We start from the raw sequence: 27,191 nt of genomic DNA, 5'->3' as shown, positions 1-27,191 counted from the left end.
AGTGGGTTTTATCTAACTTATGTCAACATCTTGTGGTTGAAGCTGATTTATCATCAGGTGCTGTGGGACTACTTGTCTCTGAAGTGTTTTCTCTTTTCAATAAAGCTAAGCTTGAAATAAACTTTTCTGTTCAAAACTACACTACAAAAATGACCAAACAAATGCCTACGAGCAGTGAAAATGAGCGATCACATTTGATTTGCAGGCAATTGAGAGACTGGGTATTAACTAATCAACACAATGTTTCTTTCTCCTTCATGTATTAAAAGTGCCATGTTATCACTGGGTTAAACAGGAGAAAAGAAAAGCAGTTAAAAAAAAAGTAATGTGCTGGAAGAAAGAAAAGGAAAAGACCTTCCCCACACACACTTAGGGTATGTCTGCACTGAAACTGAAGGTACGATTTCAGCACGTGTAGACAAACCTGAGCTAGCTTTAATCTATCTACTACATGTACCAAGAGCAGTAGCAGCCCAGATTTCAGCTGTGGGCTAGCTGCCCAACAACCCAGCTCAGATGAGCTTGTGTACAACCCACACTTAAACCCACGCTGCTGTGGCTACATTGCTATTGGTTCTTGCACTAACTAGATTTAATCTAACTTGGCTATGTCTACAGATAGTGAAATCACACCTCCAATTGTGGTGTAGCCATACCCTTTGCACCTGATCCAAAGTCCACTGAAGTCAATGGAATGATTCTCTTTGGACTTCAACAGGCTTCGGATTAGGCCCTTAGAGTTCAGACTACCGCATCTACACAGCCAACAGTAAGAGTCTATGTCAGGAGCCAGTAGCACCAATCACACAAGCGGGGGCGTTTGCAAATGCAGGTTTCTGGAAGAACAGCCATCTCTCAGGTCAGAAGTGAACATGTAAATTCTTCTGAGCTCCCATATCTACGGTGCCACAACAAAGAGATTTGTTTAAATACAGCGGAGTTCCCAGACTTTGGGCAAACCCAGCAAATACTCACATACCTAGATAAATGTACACACACCAGTAGTCCCACTGAACCAGGGATGGGCAAACTATGGCCCGGGGAACACATCTGGCCCCCCAGACATTTTAATCTGGCCCTCGAGCTCCCGCTGGGAAGCGGGGTCCGGGGCTTGCCCTGCTCAGACACTCCAGCTGGGGAGCGGGATTGATGTCTTGCCCCACTCTGCATGGTTCCCAGAAGCAGCAGCACGTCCCCACTCCAGCTCCTATGCGTAGGGGCAGCCAGGGGGCTCTGCAAACTGTCCCTGCTCCAACCACCGCCCCTGCAGCTCCCACTGGCTGGGAACCATAGCCAATGGGAGCTGCATGGGGCAGCACCTGCAGACAGGGCAGTGTGCAGAGCCGCCTGGCCGTACCTCCGCGTAGGAGCTGGAGAGGGAAACATGACACTGTTTCTGGGAGCTGCTTGAGGTAAGCGCTACCTGGAGCCTGCCACCCTGACCCCCTTCTACACCCCAACTCCTTGCCCCAGCCCTGATCCCCCTCCAATCCTCTGAACCCCTCAGTCCCAGCCCGGAGCACCCTCCTGTACCCCAACCCCTCATCCCCAGCCCCACCCCAGAGCCCACACCCCAAGCTGGAATCCTCACCCCCTCCCTCACACCAACCCCCATTTTTGGGAACATTCATGGTCCACCATGCAATTTCCATATCCAGTTGTGGCCCTCAGGCCAAAATGTTTGCCCACCCCTGCATTGAGCTCAACAGGGAAAAGACTGAGGCCCAGATGTGCAACCTGGATTTTGCTTGGTACAGTCCATCAGTATAGTTTACAACAATTTAGCCTGGCTTAGTAATAGATAAAAAAATACTTTGCACTTAAACATAGTGCTTTCCACCTGGAGATCTCAAAGTGATTTAAAACCATGAATAAAGGAATCCTCACACTCCCCATTAGAACAATATGGATTAAACTGAGGAACAAAGCTTTTTTTGTTTTTCCTTTTTATTTCTAATAAAGGCACCTAAAACAATGTTTAGGCAACTAAATAAGTGGCTGCAGTTTCAAAGGTGCTGAGTACCACAGACAAGAACGAGACATACTAGTGCTCAGAAGTTTTCAAAATCTTTTAAGCATCCGTGTTTTTGAAATCTGGGGCTAAGTGTGGGCACAGCTGGGAACAGAATCCTGATATCTACACAACCAGCCCTGTGCCTGAAGCACAAAACTATCCTAGTCTTCTTAAGTAGAAACATGTACAGATACTCAAAACACACTCAAACATTAAATGTTTGGGCAGATTGCATTAGGAAGCATGAATTGCATACGCACAGTTTCACACTAAAATTCTCCTCTCTTCACTCGAGGTGTGCTGTGATGATTCTTCAAGGGTCAAACTGGTCAGAACAGTCTGTACACTGTAGGCCTATGTCCTCACAAGGCTGTTGATATCTTAAAGAACACTTGGAAAAACATCCTATTTAAAGACAGTTCTTTTGACATCTCCCTGGTTTTCACCTTTGCCAGCTCCCTTTTTTCATTATCAAGATCATTTCCACACAAAAAAAAGGTTGCTCCTTGCAGATTTTTTTCTCCCTACGTAAGATCATACTCTTTTTGACAATAATCATAATCACCAATACACAGCTGTGATGTCAGCAACAGAGGACAACTTTAAAAAAGAAAAAAATAAGCTATCCAGTAACTTAAAGGGGAGGTGCAGACACACAGAGAGAGAAGAGAAACATGATAAAAGTAACACAATTATGTCTGACTGGAATGTTTTTCAACATTTTCTCATGAGGTATCAACAAGACTTTAAATACACAAAATGGATTCCAAATAAGTAGGAAAGATGATAGTTGGCTACAAAAGGTTTAGTCTTCCTCAACATTTGGTTAACACAAGAATTCATAAAATGTGGTTAATGAAGGGTCCATAGAGTCCATATCACATGATGACCCCATATCACATGCCCTCTAATATGCAAAACTAAACTGTCTGAATGCCTTTAAGAAAAGAACATTTTAAAATATGAAAGGGAAGTGAGCAAAGAAGAGAATTAGGAGTAATTTCATTTTAGCATTAAGAGGTTTCTAATCCTGAGTGACTATCTGCACTCCCCTCACTGCACCATAACACCTTTCCTTTAGATCAGGTTCCTTTCCCAGTGTCTTTTTTGGTATGTCTCGCTCAGGTAATGCATTCCATCAGCAGTGCTACAAGAGTGCATGGGAATCCTCTGCTTTTTAACTACAGAAGGATAATGGATTTCTATTAACACCACAGAATCCCGGAGCAGAAGTTTAAACAATATCACAATCCCCAAATTAACAAGATCAGTCATGTGCACTGAACATTGCACACAAATGTCTCCATCAGATTTCAGTGACTTTCCTGCTTTTGAAAGTAACAGCCCTTTGGAAGAAGTCCCCGCCTCCCCCTTACCCTCACCCCCAAATACTTTATTGAGGGAGAATTATGTTCTTATGTATCCATTTCAAGTCATTAACTCAAATAACAGTAGAAAGAGAAAGCCCAGCTGCAGGGCTAGTGGGAGATGCCACTTTCCAAAGAGCTAGCTTCTTAACAAAGCCTACCTGCAAACTTCATTCTTCAGGAGAGTGACATGGTAATAAAAAGAAAAGGAGTACTTGTGGCACCTTAGAGACTAACCAATTTATTTGAGCATAAGCTTCCAATGAAGTGAGCTGTAGCTCACGAAAGCTTATGCTCAAATAAATTGGTTAGTCTCTAAGGTGCCACAAGTACTCCTTTTCTTTTTGCGAATACAGACTAACACAGCTGTTACTCTGAAACATGGTAATAAAAGCCTTCAATGTTCCAGGGTTAGGAATGCTCCAAACTTGATCAATCTCAATTCCCAACAGTACCTCTGTGCAAAGTTGTGGGGTAATATCAGTTTGAAAAAGACCTTGATATGGTATATAAGCTGCTTCCCTCCCCTTCATATATTGGGAGCACCTAGATTATATCTATCTTCTTAAGACTTCTTAAGATTCCCCCATTTCGTCTCTGCAGTCCTCACTGTAATGAGACTAGACTCCAGCAGGGGAAGGTTCCTAACCTAGAGCAGTGTTTCTCCAACTCTCTCATGTCAGCTAAGAGAACAATCACCTTAGAGGCCCATGACCCTTCTCAATATCCCTGATCCCACACCATAAATCAATGGTTAAAACCGTGGCCTTCATTGGGAGCTGGATCAGGTCCATAGAGAATAAGTAGTTAGGTTTGGGGTAGTCAGCCTCAGGCTGGGTGAAAACAGGGGGGTTATTGTGGTAGAAATCTACCAAAGAGCAGATGAGGAAGAGTATTATATGTGATCATGTTTAGCAATTAAAGACTGTATCATAATTCATACACACAGCAGGCAGAATTAAGAGTGGGCAGGTAACCTTAACTGCCATTTCCTGCCATTAATGCGTCACTTGACAATCTTCACATTCTTTTAATGCCCTTTATTATTATTTTATTTAAATTTTTATAATTATGAACATTATGAAAAATACCCCTTATGTAGGTAACTGAAAACATTGTTTGGAAAAGTGACATATTTTCTCTCTTATAATATATGCACTGGAAATGAAGGTTAAAAAAAAAATCACATTTTGCCACATTTCAGGAGTATGTGAAGCAAGCACCAGTTAGTTACTATGCAAAACCTGCTTTCACAGACACTTGTGAATAGCACCAAAAGATTAAAGGGAATGTAGCATTCAATAACTGCTTTAAAAACTTTCATTCCCCAAAGAGAAAATTGTGGGTTTTGATAGAAAATTGTGTGTAACTCAGAAAAAGGAAGAAAAGTAATTTTTCTCTCAATATTTTAGGAGAAAGAACCCCCCAAAAATACTTATAACTATTACCTTCTTAAACACACACACTTATTTTCAGAGGCCTATTTATTGGGAGGCATTACCAACCACTCCCTTTTTGCTTTGATGCCCTACTAACAGTAACTCATTTGTTAATGGTATCAGAGTGGTAGCCGTGTTAATCTGTATCAGCAATAAGAATGAGGAGTATTTGTTAATGGCATCCATCAATGACACACCGTTGTTACGGTCAGATGGTACCTGCCACATTACAGGATCTCAAAATGCTTTACAAACTATAGGCCCAATACTGCAAAAAAGATCTGCCTACATGGACCCTTACTCCTGTTCAGAGTCCTATTGAAGTCAACAGCACCCTGAACAGGAGCAAGCATCCACAAGAGCAAATCTTTTTGTATCTTTGGGTCCTAAAGAGAAAGGAATAGGCATGAATCCTTTCAGCCGCCACTGAAAATGCGGCCATGTCTAGGATGGAGGTTGGCAGAGAAGTGGACTCTCATCCCCATAATGTTCCTCTAAGGTCAGGGCTGAGGCAAACTGGTGTGATGGGATGAGGAAACATGCCCTACTGTTTCCCAACCTCTAACTGTTTTATGGGTAATAAGAGAGGAGTTCAGTCTGCAGCCAGATCAGCACCTTCCATGATCACTATGCTCCCTAAGCACTAGTTTTAAGGCAGGTGGGCAGCAGGTATGTCGGACACAGGAATGAAGTGAACACATCCTGTGAGAAGACAGTAGGATCTTGAGCTGTGAGCCCCCATCTGTCCATGCCTTAGCTCAGCCACTGAAAGATCTTATCTGATCAACCGCAATGAAACAACAATAGAAAAATCTATCAGCTAGTGGCTGTGGAACAACACAGGTCTATTAGCAATTGACTGATTAGCCTGTCTGACGAGAGTCAGACTTTCTCAAATCTCTCTCTCAATAAACTGTTAAAAGTCAATACTACACAGAATGAACATTCAATTTAAGGTAACAGGGAAAAGATGACTAATTATTCTTTTACAGCACCATCGATCATTCCAGCTCTCCTTTAACACTGGAATGGGCAGTGCGTACACCACTGAAGGTAGTCTCAACAGAGATGGACACTGAAGATGAAAAGGCACTTTTTAAAAACATGCCAAAATGGATAAAACCTAACACATTAAATTTGAAATAAATAGCTCTCAAATGCCAGGACATCTCAGGGTTACTCAAGGGAAAGTTAGAAAGCATTTACAGGGTCAATAAGAAAAATATCCAGTTTCTAAAAGGACTTCAGCCAATATTTTACATCTTTCATTTACAGAACACAAAGCCATGGAATACAGTGATCTTCCATACTTCAGTGCTTCATATTCATGACTCTTTCTGCTTCCAAAGGAAGAAAGAATACATGCAATGCTACACGGGAGCTCCTTCTAAAGAAAGGACTCTATAGAAACCAACCTACTCATTTTTTGCTTTGAACTGCCTGACTGTTGTAGGTAGATATGCCTTCTACAATAACAACATGCAGATTTAACACAATTCTGGAAGTCAATGTTCCTTCTGGTGCACTGGCAACTTTGGGATGTTGTTCATCAGCCCCTTTAGGTTACCACACTGTGAAAAATCACTATCTAATTTCACCTGCTGTGCTAATGGTTTCTATGCTCAGGGTTTAGCTGATCGCCATATTTGGGGTCGGGAAGGAATTTTCCTCCAAGGCAGATTGGAAGAGGCCCTGGAGGTTTTTCGCCTTCCTCTGTAGCATGGGGCACGGGTCACTTGCTGGAGGATTCTCTGCTCCTTGAAGTCTTTAAACCACGATTTGAGTACTTCAATAGCTCAGACACAGGTGAGAGGTTTTTCGCAGGAGTGGGTGGGTGAAATTCTGTGGCCTGTGTTGTGCAGGAGGTCAGACTAGATTATTATAATGGTCCTTTCTGACCTTAGTATCTACGATCACATTGTGTGCAATGACAGATCTACCCTGGGAGGTTATGGATACACACTGCAGGCGCGGGGGGGGGGGGGGGGGGAGGAGGAGGACAACACATTGGCCAGTGTGAATCTGTACGGGGAGACAGATAAAAGAAAAAGCAGTATTTCCAGGAATGACAGCCACCATCACGGTACTATCTGCCATTTCAAACACAGATTATACAGAGGTTGGAAAGGTAGACAAAATACTCATCTAGGGCACCAACAGCTTGCTAGGCATCACTGAACTCACAGATCTGGTTCTACCATTTTCTAGTGAGGACTGAGAACAACAGGAAAGTGCAAATCCAAGAGCACACAGTGCAAATTCAGTTTTTCTGGGACACGGTAAGGTGCAGCCTTGCAGAATTGTACTCTTTAGTCTTTAACAATTACTCAGTTTGTGGGCTCAGTCTAGTTCTTTGTCTACAACAGCACCCCAATGACTAGAGGCTCCAGGGACTGAATGGGCACATAAAAGGAAATCCTCTCACCTATACAAGAGGTTCCTCCAAAATATTGCTGAGGAAGCTTGTTTTGCGGATGCCCTGGCTCTGGATAAAAAAAAGAGACTTGAAATCTTCAGAGCTATCAGTGTAGCACTGGTGATCAGACTTGAACCCTGAGAATCAATACCCATCATCCAAGTAGTGGGCTTGACCCTCATGATCTCCAAAGGGTACCAGAAATGAGGAATCCTTCCCATCGAGCCAACAGAGTAGCTCAGGTGTCACTCAATAAAGTACTATAAAAACCAACAAGGAAAGCTTATGCCCAAATAAATTGGTTAGTCTCTAAGGTGCCACAAGTACTCCTTTTTGCAAATACAGACTAACACGGCTGTTACTCTGAAACCAGTCTTTAAGGTGTCCACGGACTCCTTGTTTTTTTTGTGGATACAGACTAACACGGCTACCCCCGATACTATAATTACTATGGGTGCCTCGAGTCAGCAATCGTTTCCATACAACACGCACCCCTACATCTGCAAAGGGAAACAGACAATAGGCCACTAGCAGCCCTGCTCCCATCCCTTCTCTGAATCTGCTCCCAACCCCAGCTGCACAGGGCCTTCATATGGCTTATGCAACCCCAACATGCTCTCCCAGTGTAGAAGCACACCAGTTGCACAGCAGAGGGGCCCCTCAATGGAGGACTGGATTTGCCCCTTAAAGAAAAATAATATATTAAAACTCCCCAAGACAAAAAAACCCTCACACTCTGCGCATATGATTTCTAATCCTAGGCTTACAGCATCCAGCTCATTGTTAAATAAAAATCATTTTGGGAGAGCGGATTGATTGGAGCTTGCAAAACTCCCTGATCCTTACTGCCTTGTCTTCCACACAGTGCATAATGGCTTATCCTTGGCGTCCTAAGGACTAACTCACCCAGATATTAACTCACCCTCACTCCAAGGGATAACATGTAATTAGACCGAAAGGAAGTGAAGGAAGTAAAGGAAAGACTTCAGCATTGATCACGTTAGTTGTTACAGATTTAATGCAATAATTGGACAATACACATCTTTTAAAAATTACAACTATAATAAGGGGGAAGAGGAGAAAGGTATGGGGGTCTGAAAGTCCCTCACCCTCTAAATTCAATTACAGATGTCAGGGCTGGATGATTTCATTTGAACATTGCAGAAGCACAAATCTAAGAGCTGAAGATCCGTTCTGTTTTTAGAAATGTTCCTGTAAAAGCCAAATTAAAATAAGGCAAATATTTGGTGCCATTCCTCACTTGTCCAAGCCAAGCACAAAGCTTCCAGGTTATTCCCCTCCTCCACCAGCATTTTCAACCAGCAGAAAGACAATGGAGCTGTAACGCAGAAAAACATTTTAGGGAAACAACCTGCCAAGCAATCCACTTTACTTTCTGAATTCCTTCCAGACCCTGATCAGATCATAACTGAACCAGGTTTGTGGAACAAGACCAGAGGCTCGGTGGGCAGTCAGACACTCCTCAACATGATACTGTGAATGGTCAGGTGAAGATAAAGCTATCTAGGTTGTCAACTGCAATGGGTGTGTTTTTCGCTAAAGAAATTTAACTGGCAATTTGAGGTCTAAGTTCTATGTACCCATGGTGCTCCCATGTCAACGGAGTGACGTGCGGGAGTCCTACTACCGCATGAGATGGGGAGGAAAGAAAGAGAAAGGACATGACTGTGTGCAGTGCAGAAATGATGTTCTTTGTCTCCACCACTGGGAAGAATGCCAATTGCTCTCTTCCCTGGTATCAGGGGTATTTTGGGAAAAGGGGTGTGGAGGGACTTAGGCCCAAATCCTGCAGACACTTGGACACATCTTAACTTTACTCAGGTGAGTAGTACCACTGACATTAATAGGACTATTTGCAGGAGTAAAATTAAGCATGTACATGTGTGTGTTTGCAGAATCTGGGCCACACACGTGGCCTCCTGTGCCTGCCCGGAGCTGCGTTGGCTTCAGAAACCCACATCGGTCTCACTGCAGGACTGCAGCCACCGAAAGACAGCCAGCTTTTCCCAACTGGTCAGCTACTGAGCTTGACACACAAATGAGCGGAAGGGAAGGGAAAAGAAAGTTCTCCTCCAGGAAAATGCAACTGATCTAGAGACCACACCTCCTCCCATTTACATCATGTTGATGCTGCAGCACTTGTATCCATAGGTACTGACTCTGCGGGTGCTCCAGGGCTGGAGCACTTATGTTAAAAAACAAAAACAAACACGAACAACAGTGGGTGCTCAGCACCCACCAGCGGGCCCCGCCAATCAGCTCCTCCCTCTCCCCTCCAGTGCCTCTTGCACACTGGCAGCCCCACTGATCAGCTCCTCCCCCTCCTTCCCAGCGCCTCCCACCTGGCGCTGGGAGGAGGGAGCAGAGCAGGCGGTGCAAGGGCAGGGCATGCTCAGGGAGGGGGCGGAGTGGGGGTTAAGCACCCCCGGGGAAATGAGAAAGCCAGAACCCGTGCTTGTATAATTTCTCAGATCACACTAGACGGTTTCAAGATGCTCGCCCAATTTGGGGGTGGGGGAGTGGGGCTGTTATTATTTTAAAGGAAGTTGTTCCTTCCACAGTGAGGGATATTTTCATGGCCTTTGGTATTTTTCACTGATTTCTACATGTTTTGAAAGTCAACTACTATTGTTACTTCCCCCTAAAATTATTTCCAGATAGCACTGCTCTAATATTAGGGTGCTTTTGTAATCTGCTTTTCCATACTTCTGTGGGTTGTTTTTACTTCCTTGGCTGTGTGCATTCTTTTCACTGTTACAGACCAGTCTGATTACAGGAGCTTCTGTTCACAACTAGCTAACAGCCCTGTTCCCATTGAAAACAGTGAGAGCTTTGTCACTGACTTCAGCAGGAACAGGATGAGGCACAGGACCTTATAACAAAAGTAAACAAACATCTTTATTTACATACATGAAATCAGTAACATCGAAATGGGGGGATATGCTTCCCCCCAACGAAAAAAGTAAAAGTAATTGCCGTTCAGCTGCTGCCCAGAGGAAGAAAATCAACCAGTGACGCTTTTTATTGCATTTATTATTTGGAGAAGAGATAAAAAGGTTCTCCCATGAGCAGTGGCAGTTGGTCTATCCATGTTTCTCTGCCCTACCAAGGGAAGGTGCCCAATTTGGTGGGGTCACTGCAACAATGCAATAATGGTAGAGTCCTGTTTCTCTGAAGCCTGCCCAACTTGGCATGTGGATTCAGAACCATGAAATACAGACATCGCGCTGAGAATTTTGGTTCCAATTGCTCCAGTAGGGTTCTGGGTAGAACAGGTATCTTGGTCAGCAACCAAATGCCTGTAAGCAGTTTCAAAGAGAAAGGATATTGCTCAGTATCATAAACCTGACCAAGCCTGTCTCTTTATCATTATCCCCTGCAACTGTTGCTTACACTAGGTTTGATACCTTTGCAGGTGTTGAAGGGCAACAGTTATTGAAACTAGGGTGACTAGATGTCCCGATTTTATAGGGACAGTCCTGATTTTGGGGTCTTTCTTATATAGGCTCCTATTACCCCCCACCCCCGTCCCGATTTTTCACATTTGCTGTCTGGTCACCGTAATTGAAACAGAAGAAGGAGGTGGGGATTTTGTGAAATTTGATTTTAGCTCCAAGTCACTACAACCCTAGCACCAAAGCAGCTTCACTGAACCATAATTGACATTTCCTTAAAACGGCAGCAGCTACTGAAATTGCAAGACACGCAAGTGCTATTTCCCACAATTTTATTTACATTAGAATAAGTAGGCAGAATAAGTCAAGGCTACATTGCGTCCCGTTAAGTAGTGTTGAAAGCATTATTTACAGGGGACAGACTGTAACCCCCTGTACTTCTAATATGAACCTGCCACTTTCTGTTCCTATTTGAGTTGCAACAATAAATTTGTGCTAAAGCAAAAATTACTGGACTACTCTCATGCTAATAACCACATCCATACAAATGACCCATGCTAGTCTACATTCATGCAATATGCCGCCCAAAGTAGCCACTGAATGGTCAACCTTTGTAGTACTGAGGGTTGCTTTTGGAACATTGTCTCTTGCCAAGAGTAGCACCTAATTTGATTATAAAATGTACGGGCTTGATCCTGAGCAGGTGTAAACTGGCATAGCTGTTGATGGCAATGGAACTACTCCAGCTGACAACGGATGAGGAACTAGCCCTTTCTCTCTGAAGCAGCCAAAGCAAAACACATGCATCCTTCTACCTGCCTTTACCAATGATCAGGTTGTTCAGCAACAATACTAATCTGCAGCTGATCAGTTTAAACCTCTTCAACTGACACATGCAGAGGAAGGCTGAATTTTATGTTTCAGTAGATTGTATCCAGCTCTTGTGCCAAACATTGTTCCCCTCTGAGATGCTGCACATTGGATTTCCTATGAAGTCAAAGCAACAGAACCAGCTCCTATTCAGCTGCCATCACACGTACCCAGCTCAAAAAGCATGGTGACTATGTGCAAAGAGAAAACCAATAGACCTTTGAAATGGCCCCACTTCAACTTAGCTTCCAATGACATTCAGCCACTTCAGAGAAGTGTGATGCTTCTCTCTCCTCTGACACAACAGCTGACTCAAGACCATCTGTGACCATTCAACGGACCAAACGTGGCTAAAGGAAATCAGCTTTTCTGTGCACTCAATTCAATGTAGTATCTGACAGGTCTGAAAGCGTATCTTCCCAATACCACATGATCATTCCATGGATTTTCCCAACATCAGCTAAAACTTACCCCCCGAGAAAGTGCCACCGTCCCTCTGACTGGAGATTTTTGTTTTGTTTTATTTTATGAGAATTCATAAATGGCAAACACTCATCTCCAGATTTTTCCACTGCTTGCAGAAAGACTGAACAGGAACACTATAAACAATGGGATTTTACAGCTGTCAATATTTCAAAGACCACCAGCATGAAAGATTTCCTCTACATGACAGCCTCTTCTCAGTGGCCTTAGGAAGATACCTTATCAACAGAGTTAATCACAAAACACAAAATCAACCAGACACACAGGATAAAATACAGCCCTGTCCACTAATAACTCATCACAGACTGACTGTGCACAAGTCAGAACCATTATTGATCCTTCGCAAGCCACTTTAAGGGTGTTTGAGGTCCGTTCACACCAGATAATCACCCAACACATGGGCTGGCTACTTTATATCTAAAGAATGCGCTTGTTGAATTATTTCTTATAATTTAATTTAAGAGGCAAGGGGCAAACGGATTTTTTTGAATCAATACAGGTTTCTTTTATAGCTTAAATTCTTTGTGACATGCCAATAAGCAGGAAGCCCAACTCAGTAACTTTTCTATTACAGCTTACTATTGTTTACCCATATGTCCCCCCTCCCCTGAGGGTGGGTCCAAATGTAACAAATCCTAACCCACTGAAAAAAGCCTCATTGTAAAGTCCTATTAGCAAGCCTATCAATAAAGCATGTTAGGTTATTGTTTTATGGTTAGATGCCCCATCTACATGGCAGACGGAGTGAATAAACTAGAAGTTAAGACAAGGCAACAATACTGTACAGTAAATATCTAGTATAAGCCATAAGAGCCAGGGCATTTCAGGATACATGGTATAGCTCCATTCCTGATCATCCCTTTTGTCCATGTATCATTGGTCTCTTTACAGTGGGGCTAATCTTAGAGTGTGTCCACACATGCAAAATATCAGTGTATCCCACTCTTTGAAGACCTGCAATATCCACACAAGTCAAGTATGGAGATTTACTCCGTAGCTGCGATTTTCATGGCCTTTGTTATGTGTATGCATCTCTTTCTCTCACAAAGTGAGAATATTATATATAGTTTAGATACTGTACGATCTGAGGCAAAGGGATAAGCTGAGACTCCACCTTTAACTCTGAATTTCCTGCTTTTGTGAGTTTACATCAAGCTTTTGATGTCACTTCTATCATATTGTGTGAGATTTAAGTTTCAAAATGTATGTATTCCCAGAACATGGGTTGCAAGACTGTCGCCCACAAAAAATATGAAGACATGTATAAACACAGTCAGTCATCAGCTGAATGAGCTGCTGTCTGGGAGGATTTCTGTCCTGTCATTTTGATCACAGTCTCAAAATCAGGTGCATGTTGCTCACTTACCTCTGACAGAGTTACTCAAGGCAGGGCATTGACCATGTGATTAAGATGCTTAGAGGAAAATTGCCTTATCTGTCTATCACAGGACAAAGGAATACATCATTTTAATCTTGCTGGATGGAATAGTCCTTCACTGGCAGCTCTAGTCCCCAACAGAACAGGATTTAGAAAGGAGAGATCTGTAGTTGCTTGACAGTGCACAATAAGTATTATGATGTGACTGTGCTGAATCATAATTTTAAGGTGGTGACATTTAACAGGTGTTTAATAGCCACCCTGCACAGGAAGGCAGAACTTTTAAAAAATGTCTGTATTTTTTCCTGTCCTAGTCAATATCTAGTGACTCTGGTAATAATGTCTTAAAAACTCAGGACAAAAAGCAGGTGTGCTAAGTTTGTTTGATGGCTGTCTTTGGGTTACAAACTGATCCGTCATACTCAATCTAGCAAACTGGTCTCTTCGGTCAGATGGACACACTCATCAATAGGAAAGGTGATTTGTAAAATGACTGCACAATTTAATTTCACTGCGTCTTAAATGACTGCTTTATCGAGCTCCTGGTTTTAAAGCAAGATGTTTGGACTCTAAACATCTATACTGAGGAGAGTGGCTACCCATCAATAAGAAGAAAAACAAAGCACTGGTGGGAAATCACATAGCATACATTTGGTGGTGTCATTCATTGCAAATATTTACTAAATACACAACCCTTAAAAGGCACATGGGTTTTTTGTTTATCTGTTTGCTTGTTTCTATGCCACTGCAAATAGACAATCTCACCACACCCCTACAGAAGATAACGATCAATAAAAGGCCATGACAGAAAGTTGTTCCTGGGTTTCTAAATCGTGGCTCCACTGACCTCAATTGAAATTTTGCCACTGTCTTCAACAGGGTCAGGATTTCACCACAAGTCTCCAAATTCCCCGGTGAAGGCCAGCTGTTGAAAAGAGTGCCACATAAAATAATGATGTCACCTGCACATATAGCACTTCTCAAGTTCAAATCACCAACTACTTTACAAAGGAAATAGGTATCATCATCATCATCCCCACCATTTTAAAAATTGAGTTACAGGAGGGAAACAATTTGCCCAAAGCCACCCAAAATAGAACCCTGCTCTTCTGAGTGCCAGTCAGGTGCCCTATCCCCTGAAGCAGAGAGCCCTTCATGGTAACTTTCTCATTTTATTGTAAATATTTATCTAACATGATGACCCTCACATTAAAATAGGAGATGGCTAGGAGAACAAGCAGTACCAGATTGCAAGATTGTCAGAATGATGCTAAGAGCAAGATTAAAAAGCAAACAGATTTTAGACACAACATAATACCCGATCAGAGATACCAACTCTATTAGTCCAATATACACACTTAATCAAAAATGATGCAGCCATCTGTTCAAAAGTGTGCAACTTTAATTGATCATCTCAGTTTTTCTGCTTGGTAAGCAAACAGGGCTAGAGCAATCTTTTCCTGTACAGCGTGAGGAATTAAGGGACTCATAATGAGAGACTTTTCTGAGAGAAATAGTTTGGCAACTTGTCAAGTGTTGCATCTATGGTACACTCAGAGCTAATTATATTAAATTAGTATTACTTAGCCATTCCTATTCCCCTCTCTCCTATACTCAGCTAGTTATCAGCATTACCTATGTCCCACTAAAAACTAGCAGGCTGGTTATTAGAATAAAATTAAACCAAAAAACAGAACTCTATAAGAACACAAAAGCTGCCATACTGATTCACACCATGGTTCATCTTGCCCAACATCCTGTCTCCAACAGTGGCCCATACCAGCACTTCAGGGGGAAGTGTACAGAACAGGGCAATTCCACTGTGATCCACCCATCTTCCCCTCCTGGCATCTGAAAGTCAGAGGTTTAGGGTCACTCTGGGGCATAGGATTACACCCGACCATTCTGGCGAATAGCCATTCAGGACTTAGCCTCCATTAACTTACCCTGTTCTTTTTTTAAACCCAGTTATACTTTTGGCCATCACAACATCCTCTGACAAAGAGTTCCACAGGTAACTTGTGTGCTGTAAGAAAAAGTAATTTCATTTGTTTGTATTAAACTTTCTACTTACTAATGTCATTGGGTGACCCTGTTTTCAGGATTTCACAGACCGCTATCATTTCCCCCCTTAGTTATCACTTATCTAAGCTAAACTCCAAAAATCATTTAAAAAACATAATAAATAACGATTTATACATTTGGGGTGGGATTCCCAAAACTCAGCAACTTCAATGAGAGCAGGGCCAGGCCAAGCTAAGTGCTTCTGAAGATTCCACCTGCTAAATTTTTCCCCTAAATAATTCAGTCAAATTTGATGACACAGTAAAAAAAATAAATAAAATAAAATTGTGCATGGCCAGTGTCAGGCCAACATAAATCTGTATGGTCCACCTTTAAATTCCTGAAAACAGAGGTTTGCAGTCGAGTTGCATGAAAACTAAATTATAGCAGCTGTAGGTCCATTGAAGTCAGTGGGACACTGCATGGGAATTAAGAATCTATGTTGAGCGATCTTTTTTGCAGGATAGGAGTCTGGGGTCTGTTGAGGGGGAAGTGGGAAAATTTGTTTGCTTTTCTCACCTTGGCACCCTCATGCTGCTCACTACCCTATTCTCATTGCCGTTAAACAGTGGAATTTGAATACCAAATATCATATCTGGTGTATCTATCTATTGGCAAGGAGGTATTCTGCCAGTGTAGAATAATAGTAATGCAGTGGTATTTTTCCGGGAGGGAGGGAAAGTCTCAACATGGATCACATTTTCACAGGTGAGGCACTGAACACTGCTATTCATAGTGAAGGAATATTAGACCTTGATCTGTAGTAATATTGCAGTGGAGGACATAAGCCCTTCAGGCATCAAAGGCACCTGAACCTGCCATGACTTAAGCATATTCTTCACTTTAAGTCGTGGCTTAAAGCTAGGCACATGCAAATATGTTTACAGAATCGGGGCCTTAATTTGTATCTTTATTTATGTATTATATAAAATATCACTGCTCACGAGTTTTCAATCTGAAAAGCTGATTTCCATTAGCTCCATGTTTGAACAAGGCACCCCACAGAAATATTCCAATTGTTTGTACCTGATAAATTTATCTCAGCCAGCAAGCTAAACGTGTTTGCTGCTCACTCCATGCCAGCATAGGATGTCTTGCCATGTCAATCCACAGGGCCTTTATAGTGGCGAACAGTGTGTCAGTGACTATTTGCTTCAGCAAGGAGTTGGCAATGATGGGAAATGCAGCCAATTTAATTTAATAGAAGGGATTCGCATCATGACACGCAGTTGTCCATTAACAGAACAAACCCCCTCCCCCTTTTCCCATTTGGCAATTGCAGCAAATCTTCCATGAAAATACATTTCCTATAATGTTCTGGTCATGGTTGGCAAGAGCTGCAGCCCATTTCCATAAAGCCACCATGTGGAAAATTGCCTTGGCTGTTAAAATGGACTAATGTGAAGGAATTTTTAAAAAATGTTGAAAGCATCAATCCTTTTTTTTTTTTTAAATCCAGTTTTCAGAATATTGTCAGGTCACCTGCCAGCATTAAGCCAGAATCTCTGAACAGAAGACAGGAAATCAAATGGCTTTAAAGGAAAAAATACAACCTTCACTCAAGCAGAACTTATATAATGTTTACAGAGGAAATGTACTGAGAAGAAAAGACTGGAGAAACCTCATGATTGCAACCCCGTACTCACCAGATTCCAAACCTCTTGCTGGAACTACTGATGGACAAAGGGTTGGTTCTGGACTCTGGGCTCCCCCAAAAGTTAGACCCCAATTCTGAAAACCAGTGCATCGGCTTTAATGAGGCTACTTGTATGCTTAAAAATAAGTAAATGCATAAGTGTTGGCAGGGTTGAAGCCTGAATTTCTGCTCTATCAGTTTCACCTGGTATAACTAATTCCCATGGATTTCAGTGAAGTTACACTGATTTCATGCCTGTGTCTCTGTGGAAGTTCAGATCCTTAGTGTTTATTTGAACTTATTGAAATTTTCCCATACACATGCGTGTGCACACACTGGACTATTTCCTTCCCCACTCCATTTCCTCCATCTCCCAGCACAGGATGAGATTTCACTGGAATAGGAAGGCACTGCCTAGATTTGGCACACTCCTACCAGGATGGCCTGCTGCTCTATTCAGAATTTCACATGTTCCAGGACTTCTTTGGGGGTCAGAGCACCTCTAAAATGCATTCCTCCCTACTCCTGGGGAAGCAATGGAACTAAGGAGATTTGAAGACGAGAGCCAAAAGGATTATCAGATCTGCTGAGATCCACAGCTGGATTTCATAAAAGCTTAAGGGTACGTCTACACTGCAATAAAACTCATGAAGCTGGCCCGTGTCAGCTAACTCAGGCTCATGGGGCCAGGCTGTGGGACTATAAAATTGCAGTGTAGAGGTTTGGTCTCGGGCTGGAGCTTGGGCTGAGAGACCCTGTGAACTCTGGTCCAAGAGCTTGGGCTCCAGCCCGATACCGAACGTCTACACTGCAATTAAACAGCCCTCTTCACCCAATCCCCACAAGGCCAAGTCTGCTAGCAAGGGCCAGCCGCAGATGTCTGTCTGCAGTGTAAACGTACTTACAGAGAGCACATTCTCTAAGGCCTTGTCACATCACCCTTGATGCTTCAACACTTTTCCAAAAAGAAAGGGCCAAAACACACACACAGCAGCCCAGCACCCACAGCTCACCCACAATTATATGCATGTAATGGTCAAGCTTGGAGGAGGTGGGGGCCCGGTAATCAACCCATTGGTAACGAGAGATTTGAATTTTTAAAAATTAATTATTATGTTGCCCCTTTATAGCACTTACCCTCCAAAGACATTACAAGTCTCTCATCAACAACTCAGTACCAATGTGGACACAAGAACAAATGGATATAAACTGGCCATTGGGAAGTTTAGACTTGAAATTAGATGAAGGTTTCTAACCATCAGAGGAGTGAAGTTTTGGAATAGCCTTCCAAGGGAAGCAGTGGGGGCAAGAGACCTATCTGGCTTTAAGATTAAACTTGATAAGTTTATGGAGGAGATGGTATGATGGGATAACATGATTTTGGCAATTAATTAATCTTTAAATATTCATGGTAAATAGGCCCAATGGCCTGTGATGGGATGTTAGATGGGGTGGGATCTGAGTTACTACAGAGAATTCTTTCCTGGATATCTGGCTGGTGAATCTTGCCCATATGCTCAGGGTTTAGCTGATTGCCATATTTGGGGTCAGGAAGGAATTTTCCTCCAGGGCAGATTGGAAGAGGCCCTGGAGGTTTTTCGCCTTCCTCTGTAGCATGGAGCACGGGTCACTTGCTGGAGGATTCTCTGCTCCTTGAAATCTTTAAACCAAGATTTGAGGACTTCAATAGCTCAGACATAGGTGAGAGGTTTTTCGCAGGAGTGGGTGGGTGAGATTATGTGGCCTGCGTTGTACAGGAGGTCAGACTAGATGATCATAATGGTCTCTTCTGACCTCAATATCTATAAATCTATGAATCTAACTCTGGAAATTGGGAACAACAGTATTATTGTCCACACTCTACAGACTGGGGAACTGAGGCAGACAGAAATTAAGGCCAACATTTAGGATGTTCCCTTTCTGGATGCTCAAAGGAGACACACCTCGGTTCTGAAAGCGCTGAGCAGACACTGATCCCAGTGATCTTGGAGAACTCCGAGTACTTAATATCTCTGCAAACAAGGTCCTAGGTGTCCCAAGCAGAGCAGTCAAAAATGGACATACCCAAAATGAGGACACTCTTGAAAATACAAGATCACACACAGACAGATGTGACAGAGCAGAGAATAGAACCTAGGAATCATCAACTCCCAGCTGCCTACTGTAATAATCCCAGATCACATTCCTCTCTCTTCTAACAATAAAAAAAAAAAAAGTGATAAAAAAAAAACATTGAGATTGTCCTTCCTACATTTAAAAACATTTTTGTGGTTCAATCCTCTTCCACAAGTTATCTCTTGGATGCGGCTGCTGAGCTTAAATCTGTGTCTAAAGAAGTATCTGGGAATGCAACAATGAGGTTTCTGATTTTTTTCTTTCTTCTTGCTTGCCCAAGAAAGAAATGAAAAGGTACCTACACTATCTACTATGAACATAAAAGCCACTTGTCTCTGTCTCTCTCCAAACTCCATTGACATCTCCTATGGAACAAGAACTCTGCTCCATTAACACTTCAGACAGTCTGTTTTCAATTCCTAAGAGGTAGCAAGGGGAGGGCACGCATGGAGAAGAAGGAAGCAGCTGAGACAGAGTGTCCTGCACACAGTTAGAAGAATCAATGTATGTGGTTTTATACGATAGTGATTTCCTTTTTGGGTAATCTTTTCAATTTTTATCCCTCCTGTGTGAAAGTTTAGCACATTCAGGGTCACTGAGCAGCTAAAATATCATTAAAGAAAAATCTAACCTTTTCCACTCATCTGTGTTTCCTATAGCCGCTCTGTTACCTATCTCCCTGACTTATGGCTCCTGCACTGCCACCGTGATTAAAGAAATAACGGTTTGTTTTCATTTAGACTTAGGTTGATTAGAATAAAGTTGGAGGAAAGGCAGAAAATAAACTCAACAGATGAAGAGGCTGCTTAAGTGTCCACTAATCATTTCATCAAAATGTGGTGTGGTGTGCTGTAAACAGGAAGCTGCCTTACAATGAAAGGTCGCCTGTTCTTCTACTCTTAGATTTCACAACAGGAATGCAGTGCAGTCACAGTACTGCAAACAAAAGTGGTGAGAGCCAGAGATTTTAACTGGCGAGAGCCAGAGATTTTAATTGGCGGACAAGAGTCACAGCACAGATAATTGCTTCACCTTAGCCACTCTCAGTTTCCTTGCTACCTGAATGTATAAATCACACGTCTCTAGGGACACAAGTTAATTAAAATCAGGAAATTTCATTGTCTTTAGTCCTGTTCAATGTGCCCCCAATGGCTAAAAGCAGGAGTGAGTTCTCCTTGTCTAAGAGACAAATAGCCACCAAGTTTTAAAGAGGCTGTAGAACTCCAAAGAGCGAAGTCATGTTGGCAAAGAACTCCCAGCCTGGAGCTCAACTCAAGAGAAGCGAAGTAGCCCACTGGCCAATGCTTCACCAGCACACCAACAGTGATGGAGGGGGAAAGAATGAAGTCTAACAGAAATGGGGTCCCATTATATTTGGGAAAGGGGGCACCCCACCTGCTCCTCTCACAGAGAAGAGTGGGAATCTCCATCCCCAGAAGTGATCAATATGGATTTATGGAAGTTAGATCCAGGATCTATGCATCTCCCCACAACTATACTGCATATTGTGATTAGTTGCGTTGCAAAGCATGGGAAGCTGGAAGTTAGTTTTCATGAGCTCCGCTCTTCAATTCTCTGCTGTAAATATTCCTCCCCCTCACCTTTTTTTGGCCCTGTGCAGTGCCCTGACCTTTCCTCTAGATAGATTAGCACACTTGTTACTCAACGTCTGTTCCTTTTGGGGGTAGGACAGTTTAGCAGGCTGTGGGTATTTTTGGCTGGAAAGGGCACTTGGCTGGAAAACATATAATTTTCACCACACTGTAAACAAAGCCTCAGCTACCAACAAATCTATAGATTCTACCATGCTATCTGATGCATAGTTCTGCAAATCTGTAGCTTGTGTGTGTGTGTGTGTGTGTATATATGTGTTAAGTAATATTCACAGCCCACACACAGAGCCAGATCCTCACCTGGTGTAAGTCAGCACAGCTGACTTGGAGCTATGCCAATTTACACCTACCAAGAATTTGGCCCTATGATTTTTTGCCAGTCGTTTTGCATGCATGCACCGTAAGTGAAAGCCAGTTTTCACCAAGCCAACCTGCTTCTCCTCTCTCCAAAAATCAAGCATTCCATAAGAGAAGCTGGAAAACAAAGCATCATCTTGTTAATGAAACTGTTTTTTGGAAAACACTGGGAAAATATGGAGAAGTTTGTTTCATGCTGCTCTAACAGAGAGACACACGGCAATGGAGCAAAAGAGCAGATGGGATAGTGCAGATTACAGTGCATCAGAACCTTTTCAAAGTTTTCATTACACTTTGAAAATATGTACCGTGCAGAAAAAACTACTAAGCCAAAGGGGTGTTTCCTTTCTTGTTTATATTTTTTAATCATTCGCAGTCATGCGGTTATAGAAGATAAACCACACTTCCTGAGAGGTTGCAAGCACACGGTAAACTTGCTATATACTTGTGGTTATTTTGTTGAAATAATTGCCTCCTCCAATTTAGTGAATGTGGGTCTGATGCTGTCCCTTTGCAATTCCCTAACCAGCTGCTTTGTGCGTGCGGAGCAGATATATTAGCTACCTTGAGTGCCAATGAATGTTACTTTCCCTAACTTTGTGCCAATCTCCAACGAAGACTATTCAACCAGTGGTTTTGACTTCAGCTGAACTTAAGGAACAATTTTAAGTCTCCTTAAAACATATTTTAAAATATTAAGAAATACTTTGAGCAATCCAGTGCTTGCACGTCTATACATGCAGGCATAGCACTGGAGTTGTGATTAATGCCAGAAAACGTTCTAGACGACCAAAACAAATACATAATGATGATTATATAGCACGTTACATTCTATATGCAAACTACAACATCATGAGAACAATGAGGTTACAGTGAAACATGTAAAAGTTAGGAAATGCAAACACAGCTGTTGCACTTTCCCCATATTACCCCTGCATAGGGGTTGTGTTGAGGAAAAGTGAGATGTGGACAGAGCACTACTGCACTCCATTTGTGCTCTGCTGGTGTACTAGCCTCTAGTCTAGTGGAGGAGAGCTGCCCCCAAAATCAGGGAATCACAAGCGGTGCCTTTGTATTTTCCCTTCTCAGCCGCACCCAGCTGACACCAGACACAGCTGAGAGTCTGGCCCACAGAGTAGGCAACTTTTAACTCAAAATAGGGTCTTAGAGATCAAATTTTCAAAGCAACATAAAAAATGCCTGTGAAATGGGCCCACGCCCCTATTTTGGAATATATAATAGGACACCAGCATAGCCGGGCCTGTTCTCATGTCCACAAAGCCAATGTGTGCACACATTTTGTGGGCACAGTTTAGAAAGCAGCTTCACCAGTCTGGCCTGTGGAATCCACAACAACTGTAAAGGATTTAGTACAGAATTCTGAATCACGTAATTATGTATTTGGTAATAAACGTACTGCTCTTATAAGTCTTTAATTAGAACAAACGTGAATTACCATGGATTTATTTTTGTAGTGTAACTGTATATCCATACTTATGTATATTTTATAGTCAGTTGCAACAGAATTGCTCTAATGTGCTTCCTTTTTCGCACATAACTACAATAGATGCAGTGTTTTGATGGTGTTTACATGAACTTTATCCATTGCTTTAAAATGTTGTGATTAAAAGTTCTTGGAACTTCTTTTCAGTATGCAGACTTCCCTGGTAACAGACACACAGGTTGCTGCCATGCGGGATGAAGGTCTGAGAACATTTGGTATGTGAGATATGAGACACCCACATTTAATGATTCAGTCCTTTCTCCCCCTCCTCTTGCTTTACTTTTCAACTCCATGAATTTCCCTCCTCCCACCCCTTGCCACCCCACTGGCAAAACTCCCTTACTGCAACTCCAATCTTATTTTAAAAGGACACATTCAGAAATATTAACATTCTATACACAACTCCCATAAATAACCAGAGGCAATTTCTCAGCATCTTTCCTCATAGCAGGGATTGAATACTACATTTACCAGGAGCAAGTAGAAAGCTTTCCTCAGTGAGTTTAAGAACTCAAGCCATGAGTTTCTGCAGAAGTGAAACTTTAATTTACAAAGTTTCGGTTTCTAGCCCTTATAATTCCCAGAGTAACTGTCTAAATGTGAACCCAATGCAAATCAATGCAGTGTTGCCTTTCTGAGTCTGCAGCTCCTCCAGTGACCTTGCCCCTGCTCACAGATTTCCCAAAAAGATACAGAATGAAATTAACAAGATTCTGGCCAGTTTTAATCCCTACTGTTCAGAACCAAGTTACTAGGAGCTTCTCTACATGAGGAAATTGACCAGCATAACTACTGTAGACTAAGGCTTTGTCTATACTACGCAGCTTTTAGTGACACGGCTATGCTGCTATAGCCATGCTGCTAAAAGGTGCGCAGTGTAGCTGCTATTTGTCGGCAGGAGAGCGTGTCTGCCGACAAAGTGCTGTTCACACCGGTGCTTTTTGTCAGTAAAACTTGTGTCGTTCGGGAGGGGCGGGGGGAAGAGAGGGGTTCAACCCCCCTTGAATGACAAAAGCGTTGCTGACGAAATTCCAGTGTAGACAAAGCCTAAGCTAGACTTGGTAAGCTAATCAATTGACAAATCAAATAATGCCAACTGACCACTCAAATGACAGCCTATTATTTGACCATGGTCGAACACTGTGAAATATTCCAGCAAGAATGTCCTAATATAAGCAGCAGCATGAGGCTATAAGTAGGCTTACCATTTTGATTGAATCATGCTGCTATTCTTTCATTTTTTAGAACGTAAGAAAAATGCAAAAATCACAATTAACTTATTTTTTTTAATTAGGCATAAGTATCTCAGACTAAACCTGCTGAAATCATAAAGACTTACTCTTTGTTTCTCTTTACTTTTCTAATAAGTTACTGCTTTGAACTATTGGACCACTTTTGACAATATTTAACCGGTCAATTGACTAATTATTTTTGAACTGGTGAAATGCCCAATCCTACACAAAACTATTCCATGATAGCTATTCTAGAATAGCTCCCCTTATTGATACTATTCCAAGAAGAGTGACTTTATTACAGAATAATTACTCCACTCACAAAGCAGACTAGTTATTCCAGAATAAAATCACTGTTATTCCAGAATAGAGTGTCCATGTGATGGAGTTATTACAGAATAGCTAAATTATTACTGGAATAGCTATGCCAATCAACCTCTCCTCACCCCTAATCATGTAGACAATGCCTAAGAACTACTGATTCATGCAGCTGCTTTGAGGAAACTATGAGTAGGAGCACAGGTAAGCATGGCAGTTGGGCACAAAAAAGATAAACCAAAAAACAGAGGCTTGGGAAAGAGCACAAGTTTGTCCCCACCTCCATCACAGAAGCCAGGAGCTTCAGAAGTAAAAGGTAGGGCTAGAAAGATTCCCTCTTCAAGAGACTGAGTGATAAATGTGAGCAGATTCCTACTAACACAGAGGCCTATAGGTAGGATATCATGCTCAAGTAGGGATCAGGCATAAGCTGCCTGTCAGAGCAGGGAGCCTGGTACTAGGTTTCTAGCACTGCTCCTTCACCTTAATAACCTTTTGTATTAACCATTTGTGATGGGTTCAGTCACAAAGAACCCCTTGGGACTTTCACCTGATGTGCTGGAATTACCTCTGAGCCCGTTTTCCCTGCCAGCTTGGGATTCCAGAACCCTGCCTTGTTGAGCCAGACACGCTAGCCTGCTGTAACACAGACCCAGGTCTGGTCCATGCCCCCAAAGCTGCAGACTTTAACCAAAAACTGCTCAGCAGGTCACCTATCTCCAGCACCCAGACACCCAGCTCCCAATGGGATCCAGACCCCAAATAAATCCATTTTACTCTGTATAAAGCTTACACAGGGTAAACTCATAAATTGTCCACCATCTATAACACTGATAGAGAGATATGCACAGCTGTTTGCTCCCCCAGATATTAATCACTTACTCTGGGTTAATTAATAAACAAAAGTGACTTTATTAACTATAAAAAATAGGATTTAAATGGTTTCAAGTAATAAAAGACAGAACGAAGTAAGTCACCAAGCAAAATAAAGCAAAAACACGCAAGTCTAAGCCAAGTACATTAAGAAACTGATACAGGTAATAGCTCACCCTCAGAGATGCTCCAAAATACACTCCAGCAACCACACAACAAAAACACTAACCCAGGAACCTATCCTTGAAACAAAGCCCGATGCCAACTCTGTTCACATATTTATTCAAGTGACACCAGCATAGGACCTAATCACATCAGCCACGTCATCAGGGGCTCGTTCACCTGCACATCTACCAATGTGATATATGCCATCATGTGCCAGCAATGCCCCTCTGCCATGTACATTGGCCAAACCGGACAGTCACTATGCAAAAGAAGAAATGGACACAAATCTGACATCAGGAATCATAACATTCAAAAACTGGTAGGAGAACACTTCAACCTCTCTGGCCACTCAGTAACAGACTTAACGGTGGCAATTTTGCAACAGAAAAGCTTCAAAAACAGACTCCAATGAGAAACTGCTGAGCTTGAATTAATATGCAAACTAGATACCATTATCTTGGGTTTGAATAGAGACTGGGAGTGGCTGGGTCATTACACATATTGAATCTATTTCCCGTGTTAAGTATCCTCACACCTTCTTGTCAACTGTCTAAATGAGCCAACTACAAAAGTTTTTTTTCCTCCTGCTGATAATAGCTCATCTTAATTAATTAGCCTGTTACTCCACTTTTTCATGTTCTCTGTATGCATATATCTATATATCTTCTTACTATATGTTCCATTCTATGCATCCAATGAAGTAGGCTGTAGCCCACGAAAGCTTATGCTCAAATAAATGTGTTAGTCTCTAAGGTGCCACAAGTACTCCTTGTTCTTTTCACAGACTAGACTTCTTCCTAGTCGGGGCCCAATCCTTTCCCCTGGTACAGTCCTTGTTAGTTCCAGCTCAGGTGGTAACTAGGGGTTCTCTCATGACTGGCAGCCCCCTTTGTTCTGTTCCATCCCCTTTTATAGCTTTGGCAGAAGGCGGGAATCTTTTGTGTCTCCGAGTCCCCACCCCTCCTTCTAAATGGAAAAGGACCAGGTTTAAGATGGATTCCAGTATCAGGTGACATGGTCACATATCCTGCAAGTCCCAGGGCTCCATTCTTCCAGGGCTGGCCCACATGCACCCAGGAAGGTTTGCAAGTAAACAGAGCCATTTACATCCAGTTGACGTAGTGAATGGGAGCCATCAAGCTTCCAAACCACCATTAATGGCCCACAATTTGCATAATTACAATAGGACCTCAGAGTTATACTTCATATTTCTAGCATCAGATACAAGAATGATACATACATACAAATAGGAGGAATATATTCAGTAGATTATAAGCTTTGTAAATGATACCTTACAAAAGACCTTTTGCATAAAGCATATTCCAGTCACATCATATTCACACTTATAAGCATATTTCCATAAAACATATGGAGTGCAACGTTACACCATTGACTAATACATTCAGGCTAGCAGGCATCCAGTAAAGCATTCAACGCCTGCTACAGAGAGTTTTGTTTGGGGTAGGAAGGTTATTTGTCAGCTAACCCTACTGCTCCTGATTCTTCTGCCTCTAGGGGTCAGTTTCTCTCCGATTTTGGATGGGAAATTGATAAGTGAAAGAGGCGAAGAAATCAGAAATAGCAACAACCTCACACTGCAAGTTCTCATGGGGAAGAAAAGAAAATGAAAGCAAAGAAGAAAAAAGTTCACCAATGTATGCAGCTTTTTCGGTTACTAAGCAGAGAGATGCCATCAACTCCCAGTGACTTCAATGGAACAAGACAGGGCCTATTATCAACAACAGTTCTGTTAACAACAAACAAACAAACCCAAGATTACCACTGGTTTTTTAATGGGCTTTGGATCAGGTCTCTAGTTTCCAATATCTCATGATAGAGTGTATGTTTTTCCACCCATTACATAGTTTGCATATCTCCACTCATTTGGATACTGAACGAAAATTCTAATCTTTTGAATATGAACCAAGGGT

General features: G+C 42.2%; 1 protein-coding gene across 2 annotated transcripts in view; it reads right to left on the bottom strand.

Annotated features, from left to right (window-relative positions):
• HS6ST1 (heparan sulfate 6-O-sulfotransferase 1) overlaps positions 1-27,191 on the bottom strand; it is a 273,400-nt gene that overhangs the window by 217,426 nt on the left and 28,783 nt on the right. Inside the window, exon 2 of one of the 2 annotated variants that reach the window (XM_048863785.2) lies at positions 14,231-14,308. The exons of the other annotated variant lie outside the window; for it this stretch is intronic. Within the exon in view, the coding sequence (XP_048719742.1) occupies positions 14,231-14,308 (78 nt within the window). The remainder of the gene's footprint in view (positions 1-14,230; positions 14,309-27,191) is intronic. 2 annotated transcript variants of the gene reach the window in all.

Source organism: Caretta caretta, chromosome 9, assembly GCF_965140235.1.
Source record: "Caretta caretta isolate rCarCar2 chromosome 9, rCarCar1.hap1, whole genome shotgun sequence".
NCBI lineage: Eukaryota > Metazoa > Chordata > Testudines > Cheloniidae > Caretta > Caretta caretta.
Note: the sequence above shows the minus strand (reverse complement) of the source record. Positions and strands in the feature narration are given on the sequence as shown.